The 14,139-nt window shown below is 31.2% G+C and overlaps 3 protein-coding genes and 1 long non-coding RNA gene across 7 annotated transcripts in view; 2 read left to right on the top strand and 2 right to left on the bottom strand.

Moving 5' to 3' along the window:
* Positions 1-505, top strand: part of LOC136343344 (uncharacterized) — a 30,138-nt gene extending 29,633 nt beyond the window's left edge. The window contains exon 3 of the long non-coding RNA XR_010732771.1: positions 64-505. This is a non-coding gene — a long non-coding RNA (uncharacterized lncRNA). The remainder of the gene's footprint in view (positions 1-63) is intronic.
* Positions 1-3,499, bottom strand: part of LOC136343330 (dnaJ homolog subfamily B member 6-like) — a 42,242-nt gene extending 38,743 nt beyond the window's left edge. The window contains exon 1 of one of the 2 annotated variants that reach the window (XM_066289997.1): positions 3,111-3,499. The gene's annotated coding sequence lies outside the window, so the exon portion shown is untranslated. The remainder of the gene's footprint in view (positions 1-3,110) is intronic. The other variant, XM_066289999.1, reaches the window with a different exon arrangement.
* A 1,215-nt stretch (positions 3,500-4,714) lies between these two features.
* On the top strand, positions 4,715-7,517 carry LOC136343273 (mitochondrial translation release factor in rescue). 3 transcript variants are annotated; one of them, XM_066289886.1, is made up of 3 exons: positions 4,715-4,808; positions 6,986-7,222; positions 7,276-7,517. In XM_066289886.1, exons 2-3 carry the CDS (start codon positions 7,021-7,023, stop codon positions 7,500-7,502), a joined length of 429 nt encoding a protein of 142 aa, XP_066145983.1. In that variant the 5' UTR covers positions 4,715-4,808; positions 6,986-7,020; the 3' UTR covers positions 7,503-7,517. The 3 variants fall into 3 exon arrangements, with proteins under 3 accessions (XP_066145983.1, XP_066145981.1, XP_066145982.1); XM_066289884.1 differs by lacking the exon at positions 4,715-4,808 and adding an exon at positions 5,968-6,105; XM_066289885.1 differs by lacking the exon at positions 4,715-4,808 and adding an exon at positions 5,995-6,120.
* A 980-nt stretch (positions 7,518-8,497) lies between these two features.
* Mob4 (MOB kinase activator 4) lies at positions 8,498-10,590 on the bottom strand. Its single transcript, XM_066289883.1, has 4 exons — positions 10,359-10,590; positions 10,007-10,170; positions 9,056-9,265; positions 8,498-9,001 (listed from the first exon to the last, which is right to left on the bottom strand). Exons 1-4 carry the CDS (start codon positions 10,425-10,427, stop codon positions 8,767-8,769), a joined length of 678 nt encoding a protein of 225 aa, XP_066145980.1. The 5' UTR covers positions 10,428-10,590; the 3' UTR covers positions 8,498-8,766.
* Positions 10,591-14,139: the final 3,549 nt, after the last annotated feature.

Raw genomic sequence — 14,139 nt, 5'->3', positions numbered from 1 at the left:
TCTTAAGTGATAGTCTCAGTAATAGTTATTTAACGCCAAATTGTTTTCGTTTTTCTTCCGTAGAGGGTGCAGCGATTCCTTCTGGACCACACTTCTCCCTTCTAGTGCCTAAGAACCACCGTCCGTAATCCCCTTTCAAAATGAGATCAAATATTCTTATAATGAAACTACTGATCCTTCCAGCTGACTGCACTTCATGCCTTAAAACGGATATCGGATATACGGAAATTGTGAAACATAGAGTTACCTTGTGATTTACGTGCAACACGTTTATTTATGTGCTTAAAGGGTTTATTAATGTTAAATGCATTTGCTAATTCCAGAAATAAATAGTACTTTACATTATCCTGTTTATGGACTCCACTATGTAAATGGCAGAAACCAAGGAACAAACAGGAAGCTCGAACATCGTTCGCATATTAAGGAGCGCAAAGCCTACAAACTAATTGAATTTTTATGATGCCGACAATCGATCACTTAATAATCTTTTAGTAAGCTGACTGAAGATATTGTTGTTACATGAGTAAACAGATTATTGATGAACATGACTGCGAGTTTCTAAGGTCAAATAATTCTCCCAGACTTCTAATACTCACTATAAAACATTAGATAACTTGTGGTTCTAGTTTCGCTTTAAATGCCACAAATTTGTTACTTACAGTGTCAGCTTCGCCAAATTTATTTATAAACAAAATTTTCATAATTCGATATTGGTAATTACCTTCTAAAGTAATACTTAACAACTCTCACATTAACGTAATATTTTGTTATACAAGATTCACTATTACCAACAATTGTAAATCTACACATATGCTGTCTGATCAAGTACCAAAAATGTTTCTTGACACTTTCTAATGGTTAGTTTAAGTTGAGCTTACATGATATGATGTGAAAGAAAGATAATGACTCTCTTAGCATGGGTTGTTATGCAAGAAATCATTTAAATTTTGTGATGGTAACAAGGTCAAGAATAATTCTATTGGACATTTTTTATTGAGATTTTTCAACTATGTAATACACTTTAATTCAATTTGCGTGATTTTGAACAATTTGATACTTACAGCTTCAGTAGGAAATTAGTAGGTTCCAGGTTTGGATGTGGTTTCTAAATTCGGATACCTATTCTAAGTTAGATATAAGTGTGACTTATTCTATTTTGTTATTAATATTACAAGTAAAGTCGTTATATCCACATAGGGTGACTATCCAAGTAACACCATTTATCCGGATACTTCCATGAGAACTATCACTTATAGTGCTCGGGTACATATAAAATATCTTATTAAACTCTTTACCTTTTGGCAGAACAAATGTTGTCGGTTCGACGTTCGATATTTATACATCATTGATAGCAATGACAAACTGTAATTTGAAGGTTATTTTCAATGCCATGGACACCGAACAGGTGTCTACAAGAGACCTCAAAAGAAGTCGATTTTTCATAAAAATTTGTTTCTCATATCTAAATTTCTGAAATATTGGCATTAAAAAAATGTCTTACAAATCTAAAAAACAATTGTACAGTAGCAATGCCTTAACATAGAACAATCAAATTTTGAAAATGTATTTCTTCTTTTTACATAATTAGATGATAAAAATTTTAAGTGACTGACAGCTCAAGGAAGTTGACTCAATTAGTTTAAACTTATCCATAAGTTTTTTGTTTTTTTTTAAAACCTGATTTAATTTATTATTGAAACCTATCTATTTTACACCAAATATTATATGTCATTTTTACACTTTTGATGATAAATATCACTTTTACACTTTTGTTTATTAAGTACTTAATGCAGACACATAAGTAAACTATGCCATTATTAATTTTCAATTATTCTGTTACCAGGGATTTATTAGACTGAAAAAAATTTAATATAGGAATATTAGGATTCATGTTACTTCTTGGTAAAATTTTCTAAACCTAAATATTGATCAACTTAATTCTAACATTACAAAAAATTTCTGATCAAAAGTACCTTAATGCAAATGTCAAAATTAAGTTCTGGATTTTAATTATTCACTGTTCAAGTCATTACCTACAGTTATTTTTTCAATGTTTTGTATGGAACTCTTGATCAGTAATTTTTTGAAGAACTTTGAAGCACATAATTTTATTTTTGTCTAATTTAATGAATTTTTACCCATATCAGAAAATGTTAATATACATTAAATTAAGGTAAAAATATTTACATTTTAAAGAGAACCCACTCATGAGCCACCACTGCTTAAGCTGCCAGTCACTGCAACTTTCTAGGAACTAAAGATGTTAATAAAGGAAATAAATTTTCCAAGTAAGGTTCATCATCTTAAGACGTTATAGAAATAGGGGGGGATTTTTGGAGAATTTTTTGTAAATGTAGCACACATCTAATATTTCAGCGATTGTAAGCATGAGTAAAAAATTTTATAAGAAAAATTGACTTGTTTTAAGCTCCCTTTCACACGTTGGTTCTGCATTTTTTGCATTGTGAATCAGCTTGTGAAGGACGCCTCCTCTAGAGTCACAATTTTAGTTAATTGCAACTAATGCTTATGAACATAAAAAAGTGAACTATATCAGTGAATTCAATGGCAAAATTATATTAGTAGCTAACATGCAAAATGCAGCTATGTAACACAACCTGTTATGTTTGTAAAACTAAGATGCTGAAGACTTTTCTGTCGCTGTCAACTTTAATGAAGTGTTAAACATGCAAAAACCGCATGTTTAATTACAATAATATCTAGGACACCACTTAAAATTGTAGAATATGAAATATATAGATAATTGCAAAAGAAAATACTACCATGATGTGTAGTTACTCATTATGGTCGTTGTGTACCCAAGTGTTATATTAAAACAATTAGAATCAAACCACCCCATGAGTAACTTGAAAGATACCTGTCTAATAAGCATATATGGGGTATCTATTCTCCTAATTGCTTCAAAGTAAAATGCAATGCTAAGATTGTCAGAGTATTTTGGTGACATCTGCGAGGTATTTTGGGTAGTTTCTAAGATATTTTAGTGCAAAAAAATTCATCAACCATCTATATCTAGGTAATCCCACATGTAGCATTGTATTTAATTGAAACACATGGTAAACAAAAATGGTGTTCCACGCACGACTTACCTGTTCTTGCGAAAAAAATCAATTGTATAATATCCCTAGTTGCTGGAATGTATTTATTCGGATCGACAACCCATTATAGAAACAATCACAACACCAACCACAAAACAAAGGAAAAAAACAGTCAAATGATTATCGAGAAACTGCGATTGCACTTCGTTATTTCGTCACTTCCTAATTTTTCTACTAACTGCTGAACCGAGGGCACATGAAAAACGAGAAAAACGAACAATGGATATGCATGAACAACGGTTGACGATTTGTGATTGTGATCGGAAAGGGTTCGATGTTCGATAACCGATAGATTCTAGAAGACACAAGACGAGACCGACAGCTCGAACTCGCTCGCGTGAATTTCGAGTTCGTTCGGATGTCAAATGCCGTAAAGAATCGTTAACAACGTCAAAGTCTCACGGTTACGAGTTCGAATTGTTCGGATTCGGATATTTCGCACTCCAAAATTGTACTGCTATTGTAAATTGTACAGTTTAAGTACAATTCTTAATAGTCGCGTTCAACAAAATCAGCTTTTCTGCAACTATTGGTATTTTAGATTTCTACTGATTGAGACTACTGTCGAAGTAATACTCTAAATACTTTTACATAATTTTTGTTGCAAATTTGAAAAATAGCTCTTATTGAATGGGGCCATTATTCGAAGTTGTTTTGGCTCGACAAAAGAATTTTAATAAATTAATAAAAGCAACTGGCGAGTTACGCGTATCCTCATCGTGATGTGTTCATCGTTGCGACGTTTTTGTATTTGCAATATTTACCGTATTTTGTGTTGCGCCGGAGATACTCTATTTCGTTCTTAAGAGATCCTCTGTTTCAAAAAGGTCAAGTAATTAATTCATTTACAAGTTTGCAAAGATATTTTCAAATTACACCTAACACATAAAAAAGAACTATTTGATAATTTTTCTCGATAACTCATGGTCGTCTGGTCAATAACATTTATGATAACTATATAGCTAGACATGTTTGTTGTGTTAAGATAAAACACATAACTCTGGACAGAATTTCATATATAACGAATCAAAAATCGATTGAAGCGTTTATATTCTTGGTCGGCAAAGCTTTTCATGCATAGATAACTATTCAATAATTATTTATTAATTAAAAAGCAATATTCTACTTATAGCATGTTCAAAAAACTAAATTTAGGGCAAACTTACAAGATTTCAAAACTGCGCACCTGCATAATAATACACGGATGCAGTATTGCATTATTATAATGTAGGATGTAAACAATGTAAAAAAACAGTATATTATTCCTTTTCCAAAAAAACTGTAAATTTAAAACCAAAAGGGATATTAATTAAGCAAATAAAAATGAAATAAAAACAATCTCTGTGTAAAAAGATCAAATAGTACTAAATAACCATATGAAATACCGCAATGGATTTTTTACAGGATTGTAAGTATAGAAGTAGACTATCGTACTAAATTTTAAATAACAAAATTAACTCCCTGTTTCGGATTTTAGTTTACTTAAAATAATTTAAAGTTAAATGAATCAAAACAAGATTACTTTAGGTGTGAACGTGGCTATAGTTCTCTCAATTATGTCAATTGTCAATATTATTTTAGAGATTACCTAACCTTTAAAATGCTGATTAAAAAATATATACATTTTATGAATGTTTGAACTATTCTATACAGGAATTTTACTAAAAAGTGATACATTAAGACCTATTTGTAAGTAAAACAACGTAAGATTTTTAAAACAATATTTTTCTTCAAAAACTAACAAGCAAATTACATTAAATTCATATTTGTATATACAGGTTCTTTCCTAAGTACATGTACTTCTTCCAGGGGACGATTTTAAGGCAAAAACTACTTTTTTTCTATACGTGTATGATCGAAATCCAACCCCCACTCTACAATATTCATTTAAATCTAAGGGGAAAAATGTATGTGTTATTTTATTTCTTAAAATGGAAAAGTACCATGAAAACTAAACTTGTTATAATGCATTGCCACTCAGGGACAACTCCCTTCCTTATTTTATTAAATTTCTATTTTGCCTAGAAGCAATTAAATAAATGGTCACAAAAGCATTTTTCGCCCAAACAATTACAATTTTTTATTTTTTTATTATAAAAAAATTTTCAATGAAAAACCTATTCATTCCTAAAACTTTCCTATTTCTTATTTTTTTACTCTACATCTAATAATTTTCAAAGAAAAAAGTCGCGCCTGAAGTAAATGTTGAAAATATGCAAAGTTCATCAATACAAACTTGACTGCCTAAGTAGCAATCTGCAAATTTTTACAAAAATACACAGTTTATTCCTAATTGTCTCACATTTGTGCACAACTTGATTTTTGAGTTCATCTTCATTCTCAATGGGTGGATGATACACTAAACATGTTAGGTGTTTCTGAATAAAGAAATCAATCAAGTTTAATTTGGATGACCTTGGAGGCAGGGCAGTAGGTGTATTTAGACCATAAATATATAAGAAAGTCTTGTTTTTTTCCTCAAAATCACCCCCTGGAATGTACTTAGGAAACATCCTGTATATATGCAGCATGTATGTATATATACATATTTAATTATATATGTATAAGGTACATACCAGGGTAAATAATATTGCTCTTTAAGGCTTCTGAGATAAACTTGCTTTTTCGAATTTTTCCAAACATTATGAGTACTTCATATTTTTGCTTCACATGTGTGTAGCACTATGTAGTATAGGTAGTTTAAAATAGATATATAAAGTTTGTACAATAATAAAATTGACTTGTCCCCACATTATATTTTTTTATTTTAGAACTCATTTTATGTACCTCTTAGTCACACCAAATTCCAACTCTACTAATGTCTCTGCCAAATAAACAAGAAATTTTAAAATTATATAAAAACCTTCTGAGGTATAGTGAGCAGCTGCAATTTACAAATCAAACTTACTTTGCAAGAAGAATTAGAAAGGAGTTTAAAAACAATAAGAATATTACTGATGAAAGTGATATCAGCTTTAAGTTTGAGGTAACTAGCAAAATGGTAATTTTCATAGAGGTTCCACATGACATAGATCAGTATTATAATATGAGGTTTGTTCAAAAAAAAAAATAAAAATTTAATATTGTTTTAAAGAATTTTATTTATTCAACTAAGTTAAGTTTATTTTATTCAAAATAGTCCCAGTTAGAAGAGACACTTCTGAAACTCAAATTTTAAAATACTGTTTAGTTCTTTCAGCGACGCGGATTTAATCTCATCTATGCTTGCTAAACGACAACTTTTTAAAGTTCTGTTTATTTTTGGGGACAAAAAGAAGTCACAGAAAGCCATATCTGGCGAATGTGGAGCTCGTGGTATCATTATAGTATTATTTTTAACTAAAAATTGGCGAATGAACAATGAAGTGTGAGCAACAGGCGTATTATCATGGTGCAAAAGTCATTAATTATTTCGTTACAAATCGGGGCGTTTTTTTCGAACTTCTATTAAGCAAACGACATTGAATTTGTAGGTAAAAAGTTTTGTTGATCGTTTTGACAAAATTTGAAGCAAATTCTTTGATCTATTTTTCAAAAATCGTCGCTCATGTCCAGCACAATGTAACCATTTTGATAGTTGTTAACAGACTAAACTTTCAACATGTCTACCAATGTACACATTGTTTAAGGCCATGTTTACTATCATAACTAGTTAAAAATCAGATAAATAACATTAATATAATCCACAAAATTTCAATTTCCTTTTGAACACATCTCATATATAATAAATATTGTGTTAAAATAATGCAACTTCACTGAAGTTCAATAATATATTATAGGTTGCATGATTTTTAAAATATATTGATCTACAGCTATATAAAAGCTGAAGTTGGATCGTTCCAAATTTATTTATTATTTTTTTATAGAAAGGTATTATATTGTTATTACGAAGAACGGTAGTATGATGTTAAACAAGTTTAAAATAGTTTTGGCAATACCTAGATTTAGGATATATTCAACTATTAAAAAGCAAATAGACTTTTCCCTACTTCCATTATTAAATGAACATGACCTGGAAGAACAGCAAGTAAAAGGGTCAGGTCCTGGAGGACAAAAGGTCAATAAGACATCAAGTTGTATTGTTCTCAAGCATATTCCTACAGGCAAGTATCCACTTTTGTTACTCTATAAAAAATAACTTTTTTTTTCTTTTCAGGTCTTGTGGTGAAATGTCAAGAAACTAGATTCCTCGAACAAAATAAGAAGAAAGCCAGAGAATTATTATTAAAAAAATTGGACAATCAAATTAATGGGGAAAATAGTATTGAAGCTCAAACCAAGAAATTACAAGATAAAAAAAGATATTCAAATGAACAGAAAAAGGAAAAGATGCGGCAGTTAAAAGAAAAATGGAAAAAAAGTGTTGTAGATACTGAGAAATAGAAACTTATTTCATTTCGTTGTCTTTGATTTCATATCAATGTGGCTTATATTATATACAAAGTAAAAGGTGTCACTAGATTGGAAATCTTTAATTAATATAACTGGACTTTTTTATTGGAAATTAATGTCATAATAAAGAGCGACTCTTAACCTGTGATAGAGGGCAGTACTGTAATAATAGCATAAGTATTAGTGAATGTTTTCTTTCTCCATGTTCAGGGGTTCATAGATAAAAGTAGTAGTTCAAAATTTGAATGTTACTTGAAGCAGGTTATTTACAATAGGCAAAAATAAGTGATATTTCGTAGCGAAGGCAATGTGCACAGGTTAGTTTGGGTTAGACATTTCATAATCCCACCATTTTTAAGTGCTATCCGTGCGACATATGCATCTTAACTGTAGTTATTAATGTTTTTAAAAATAATTTAGCTTTCCTCCAACAAAAAATTTTAAAAAAATATTTTACATATATAAAATCGATTAAACACAACTTCAATTGAAAATTTATTTTACAATGTTTAATTCTGGCAATTATTACTTATATAATTCAGTGCGAATAAAAAATTCTAATCGAACGTACACATTCAAAAATGTAATAGAACAAATCGAAAATATTACACGAATATTTTCTACAAACTGAGATAATGCGTTATGAATCAGTCTGCACATCAATGATAAAAAATAATGTTCTCAATTGAATATCTAAATCTAAATTTAATATTGGCGTTAATACTACATGACGTTTCACTGCAGTTTATATCCAACAATGAATTCCTTCTATATTTTGTTGGATTTTATATCCGTAACTTAACGTTCGGCACTAACAATAATGAAGACTTGAAATCTAAGTTCTTCCTTTATATTGATCAATATGCTTCGGTTGATTTTTACTCATCCCATGAATTTGGTGAGAGTTTCATGTCTATACCTTATTAAAAGATGATAAATTTGTGTTTTTTCTGTACTTGATATACGTAGATAATTCAAAGCATATAGGCATTTTAGACAAAGTTTTTATTAAATAATGAGTTCGCTTTCCAAGAACAAAACATTTGACTGTTACAATATTTATAAGCAAAACACATATATGCGTGTCCAAGAATTATTTCTTTATATAACTAACATCTCCAAGTTTAATAGGTACATATTTGAAATTATTGTAATATTGAGATTTTTCCAGTCACTGAATATCTGTTAGTTATTATTCTATATGTCTATGTTTGCTTATTTGTCTTGAGATTTTTTACAAATATGTTTCTATGCATTATGCCTCTGATTCCCCTGGAGTATTTTCCTCCTCAAGAATAGGGACAATGAGATTGTCCTTCGACATCAAGTTGTATTTGGTAACAAACAGAGTAAACCTCTTACACAGACACGTTTCGTTTTCAAATTCGTCGAATATTTGTCTATGATGGAAATACGCATGCGAGAAAATCCGATACACTCGCCGGCATACTGAACCCAACTTCGCCACTGAAGACTCCTTAATGCTAACCCTAAAACCAAATTTTCCAACACTGGATATTTTCTTGATTGTAAACACCATTCACCTGCTAGGAAAATATTTATTGCTATTTAACAAACAAGCAGCTCCATCTAGGGTGTGTCTCGTATAGTCTATCGCGGGACATTCTTTAGGGGTTTTGTGTGCAGCACACAGAAAAATCCATTGTTCTGTTGCAGTCATTTGGGTGCAAGTTTCTGGATGACATTCACCTTGCAATCGGACCGCCAAACCATTGAGTTCCATACAAAACTGTCTGAAATTACTTTATATCTTAAAGAGTGTTAGTAAAACTTTAGCATGAGTAATGTTAAAACACAAATGTCATATTACTTACAAATCATTAGTATTTATAAACAAATATTTGCTGTTATGAGTCTATTGTCTTGTAGTATTCCTATATTTCTTTAAAGTTTTTTTTTTCATGTTTTAGTTGTCATTAATATTGTACTAATGAAAATAGCTTGCTATTTAGGTAAGTGACACATTAATAATTTGGCCCCTAATAAACTTCTCAATTAGCTTGTTTCTCAGATTTAAATAATCTTGCAACGCCAACAACTTTTAGAAGAACAATAGGTGAAAACATTTTCTGGATGAAATGATAAGTACTTCTAAATATTAATATCCCTTTTCACTCTTCAGGGAAATAACATCTTTAGGTCAATATCTCACACATTTAAATTAATATTAATTTTCTCAATGTCGACCTATTCATAAATTTAAAGTAATTATTCCTGAATCACCCTGTATCAAACCTCTGCTAAGACAGTTTCATTCTTTTTGTCTCATTACATCAACAGCCAAATCTTCTATACTAAATAAGGAAAAATATAAATACTCTACGAGCAATTTAATTAAAAAATATATTTTGAGCTTGTTTTAAGTCTCACTGACGTCCCTTTCCCTTTTTCCAAGTTGTCCATTGTACTCAAATTATAACACATTACACAACATATATATGCTGAATTAAAGAATTTCAATTATATCCATTTACCTCAAATGTTCATATTTCCAAACCCCTTCATCATGATTCTCAGGGATTCTGAGAATCAAGTCAATGTTGGTGGGATCCTTGCGGATAAGTTGTTGAATATATTGTTGTACCGCCAAGGTACTATCCATTTCTTCGAACGGCTCATCTGGCCAGCGGCAGAAATCCTACAATAAAAATTTAATAAACAGAAATTTAAGAATTTAAAAAGGGAACATCCCGTGAAAGCGTTAAAAACAAATCGATTTTTGAATAAAAGATTCAAAGCGACGAAATGAAAATGAATTGTAGAGAAATTAGTTTGAAGGAATAGCTATCTTCTTTCCGTTTATGTTCATATAAATTCCTGCAGTACCTTTGCTTTGGTTCCTGGTCGATTTCTTCGCAAAATTGTAGCACCATCGGCCATCTTCATTTTTGACATGAATGAATACTTCAATACAATGTTGTCAAATGATGTAGGTATAAATGTTTGGTAAAATCAATATATATAGTACAAATATTGTTGTTCATAATTTGATTTTAAACAATATATATTAGAAAAAGCAAGATATCAGAATTGAAGTGAAAAATATAATTGTTCTCTTGATAAAACAAAGAAAAAATGTTAATGGGTTGAAAAGGTGGCAACGTAGTCCCAAATGTTTCATTTGCAGAGTTGCCAAAAATTTACTATTTAAATTGAATTGTACTATTTTAGTACAATTTTACTAAATTGACAAGTTTCGTTGCGTTCAGGATTTACATGTCGGAGTGAGTGAGTTTCTCGACAATGCAAAAAAATGATGTATTTTTGTTTTGTGAAATCGAGTTTATTTTGTGTGCACTCTACGTAGGTAGTAGAGTACCTAGGTAAATCCTAGGTAGTGGAATTTACACTTATATTTAAGTCTCCTTTGTAAAACCTAAATATGCTGAATAAAAATTGGGACTTACTCAAGACGCCTTTAATGCGAGTTAGATTGCAGGATAACATGTAACTAAATATATTTTAAAAGCGTGGATTATTAGGATATTCATTTAATTATTGCAATTTAACATGTGTTGTATTGTTCGGTTGTTAATTTTGGTGAATGCGCCAGGAACTGGAAAATAGTTATCTCTTCTAAAATCGATATTCAAGGAGTTTCAACGTTGAAAAGCGACAATTTCACCTTTTCAGAGCGTTTTTATTTCAATCCACAGATTTCAGCTTTTCGCATATCCAGATTTTGATAATCATCGGTTATATTGCCAATTAACATTGTGTATTCACCATTTCATTAGTAAACAAATAGCTTATGCTGCAGCAGCTGATTTTCGGTGGTGCTTTTAGTTAGTATGTTTTTCAAATTGGTCCATATGGGGATTAAAAATTTAAAAGGAACCTCCAAACTGGAAAGACGTACTCAGTAAAATTACATCTTTAAAACTTTTTCTATCACAATATTATTTTGTATACTTTTTCCACTTCCAATTGACATGCTAATCACCCATACATATATCGTGTGCGATCCTCATCATACTGAATAAAATGGCAGAATATTTTTCCGTTTTTCTGAACCTTGATTGTTGTGTAAACCACATTTGAACAAACTCATTTGGTACGCCATAAAAGAATCTTAGTTTTGCATCAATAACTTTCACATTGCAATCAATAGTTTTCTAACGTATTACTTACTTATCTTCATTTTTCGTATTGATCAAATGGCAACTTGGGTAAAATGGTAACGAAATAACTATTTTAGGGATAAATGAAATATTCTTGCGGGTGCAGAAAAAATTATTCTGTCGATTTTCGTTACAATTTTGGCAAATTCTCGAAGCCTTAAGGAATATTAGAATGAAATCAACAAATCTCTCAAGAACCTTTTTACCATCTATTTTTAAAAATGCACTCAGGCAACACCATCACCGTGCTGTCCTCACTTCCTCGAAATTAAACGCAACAAAAAAGGGGTTTCACGTCTGGCCGGTCTTAATGTAAATCGGGGCTTTACACCCCATTTTATGCCTTTGTCACATCCCTGTTGCATTAGTCTATTAGAAAGGGGGGACAACCCTATCATTTAGTAATCTTTAGTAATCGGGTGTGCATTAAAACATTACGGTAATAGTTGTACAGTCACGAAAATTGATGCCATCCATTATTTTGCCGGAGACGTTGTCGTGGTGTCTGTTTATGAAGTTAATATTTTTGTATATCCAGTTTACGATTGCGATGTGTCTGTTGGTTTTAAAATCTTCTTTTTCCTTCTGCCCACCTGTCTTTGGCCAAGGTTGAGATTTTATGTTAAAAATATTATGATCAATTTTAATTTAATTAAATTGACCATAACATTTTACCATATAATGATAAATCGAAACTTAAATCATATATGTTATGTTCCATACGTTGTATTTTCGCAGTAACTTCACTTGCGCAATAGGTCATGGAAATTTGTCACTTGTTTGCTGTATAATGAAACGAGATACTAACATTTGCCTTATATTATAATTGTATTTTTTACAGTTATATTTTTCTGTTGCCCAATTAATAAATCACTTTATCAACTATTACTTAGAGAAAATTATTCATTCTCTCCAATCTATTTGCAACCGTTTTCTGCATTACTTTAGAGTTAATGAAAATTTAGAAAATTATATCTAACTGCTGTGTAATAAAAATGCCACAAATAGGAATAAACATTCTAAAAGTCGAAAATTTTAGATATAAACAAAAACTGCATTTATAATATATGTTGATGGAAAGAGTATTAAAACCCATTTTGGAATAATTGTACGCGGTGGTTTGTAGATCAAAAGAATCAGCTCGCTTAAGATGTCGAGTCTATTTCATTTAATACTGGGGCGTCTACTAAGGAAGAGAAACAATTTAGATATTCAAAAGTTTGTTGCATTTGTAAGAAATACTTTGAAGCGGGTGATAATAAAGTTCAGGACCAGAATTATGTAATGCAATTATCGAGGAAACTCTTGTGAAGGTTAGAAATTTAATTACCGGGATACGCATACTATCTCCGTAGTAATTCACAATCTATGTGGCTACGACGCTCATTTTATGATTGTCGCATTTCGCGTACTTCATGATGTGGCTACACGCGCAATTACTGATATTACCTGTAAAACAAACGGAAAAGTAGATTTGCTACGAATTAATAATATATTTTAGAGGTGGATTAAAATGTCCTCCAGATGTTTCATCTCATACATCTTATAGGCCAATATTCCATATATGGATCTCAGCTCATTGCAACGGATGCAAGGAACTTGGGAAGACTTTGAAGGTTAAGCCTTTTTAAGTAGATAGAGATGAAAGAAGGATAGAGTATTGAGTACATTTCTAAACAGAAAACAAACTCAACAAATCCTCAAAGTTTCAAAAAATCATTGGAATATGTACATGCTGTAATAAAGGCAGATCATTAACATTTATTCAATGGCTCTTAGTTTTCTCGTATACCTGTCTAGATACAGCGCGAAGCAGCCTTTGGTGTTGTGATTTGATAATTATGGGGACAACTTTAAGCGAAATGAATATCAAATTATTTTATGAATTCAGGAGAATGGACAAAAATGGCTTTGTTTTCTCGTACCCTATCTAATTACATTCATACAGTTTTTTAGATACCGGTAAACAAGCAATAAGACCGTGTATTACAATACCGTTTTCTTATGATACAGTAACTCCTCACACGACTCACAGAAATTGCCACTGGTATAACCGATTGTGTTGAAGCACCTCATGTACCTCATCACATGGAGCCTGTAAGCACTCGTTCCAGGCATCGATTTTACCTTGTTCTAACGGATAGAAGAAACTTGGAGATACCATCAAGGTTGCTCTAGTTTGAATGATAAATCCAAAGCAGCATCCGCGAATATTGGCGAAGTGACAGTATCTACTGCATAGTTAGAAAGAAAGCAAACCCGACTAATACTCAATACCCAATTAATCACTAGTGCAGAGATACAAATTCGCCCTGGATCATACCGTGGCCGTCAAATCCAGCCCGAGAAATAATAACATCATTTAGACGTCCAGGCAAACTCAACACCCCGGCAGGGCACATTATAAAAACAGTGAGTAAATAAACTTAAAAACCCATTAATTTCACAAGATTTCATCCTGACCCGTCGCATCGCAGCTAAACGTT

Source organism: Euwallacea fornicatus, chromosome 14, assembly GCF_040115645.1.
Source record: "Euwallacea fornicatus isolate EFF26 chromosome 14, ASM4011564v1, whole genome shotgun sequence".
NCBI classification, from domain to species: Eukaryota; Metazoa; Arthropoda; class Insecta; order Coleoptera; family Curculionidae; genus Euwallacea; species Euwallacea fornicatus.
This window is presented reverse-complemented; position numbering and strand designations above follow the sequence as displayed.

Coding starts and splice junctions, on each gene's coding strand:
- LOC136343273 (XM_066289886.1), top strand. CDS start 7,021: ATGATGTTAAACAAGTTTAAAATAGTTTTGGCAATACCTAGATTTAGG. Junction 7,223..7,275: donor TCTCAAGCATATTCCTACAG/GCAAGTATCCAC, acceptor TTTTCTTTTCAG/GTCTTGTGGTGAAATGTCAA.
- Mob4 (XM_066289883.1), bottom strand. CDS start 10,427: ATGTCAAAAATGAAGATGGCCGATGGTGCTACAATTTTGCGAAGAAAT. Junction 10,171..10,358: donor GACCAGGAACCAAAGCAAAG/GTACTGCAGGAA, acceptor TTTTTATTGTAG/GATTTCTGCCGCTGGCCAGA. Junction 9,002..9,055: donor AATAAATATTTTCCTAGCAG/GTGAATGGTGTT, acceptor ATTTGGTTTTAG/GGTTAGCATTAAGGAGTCTT.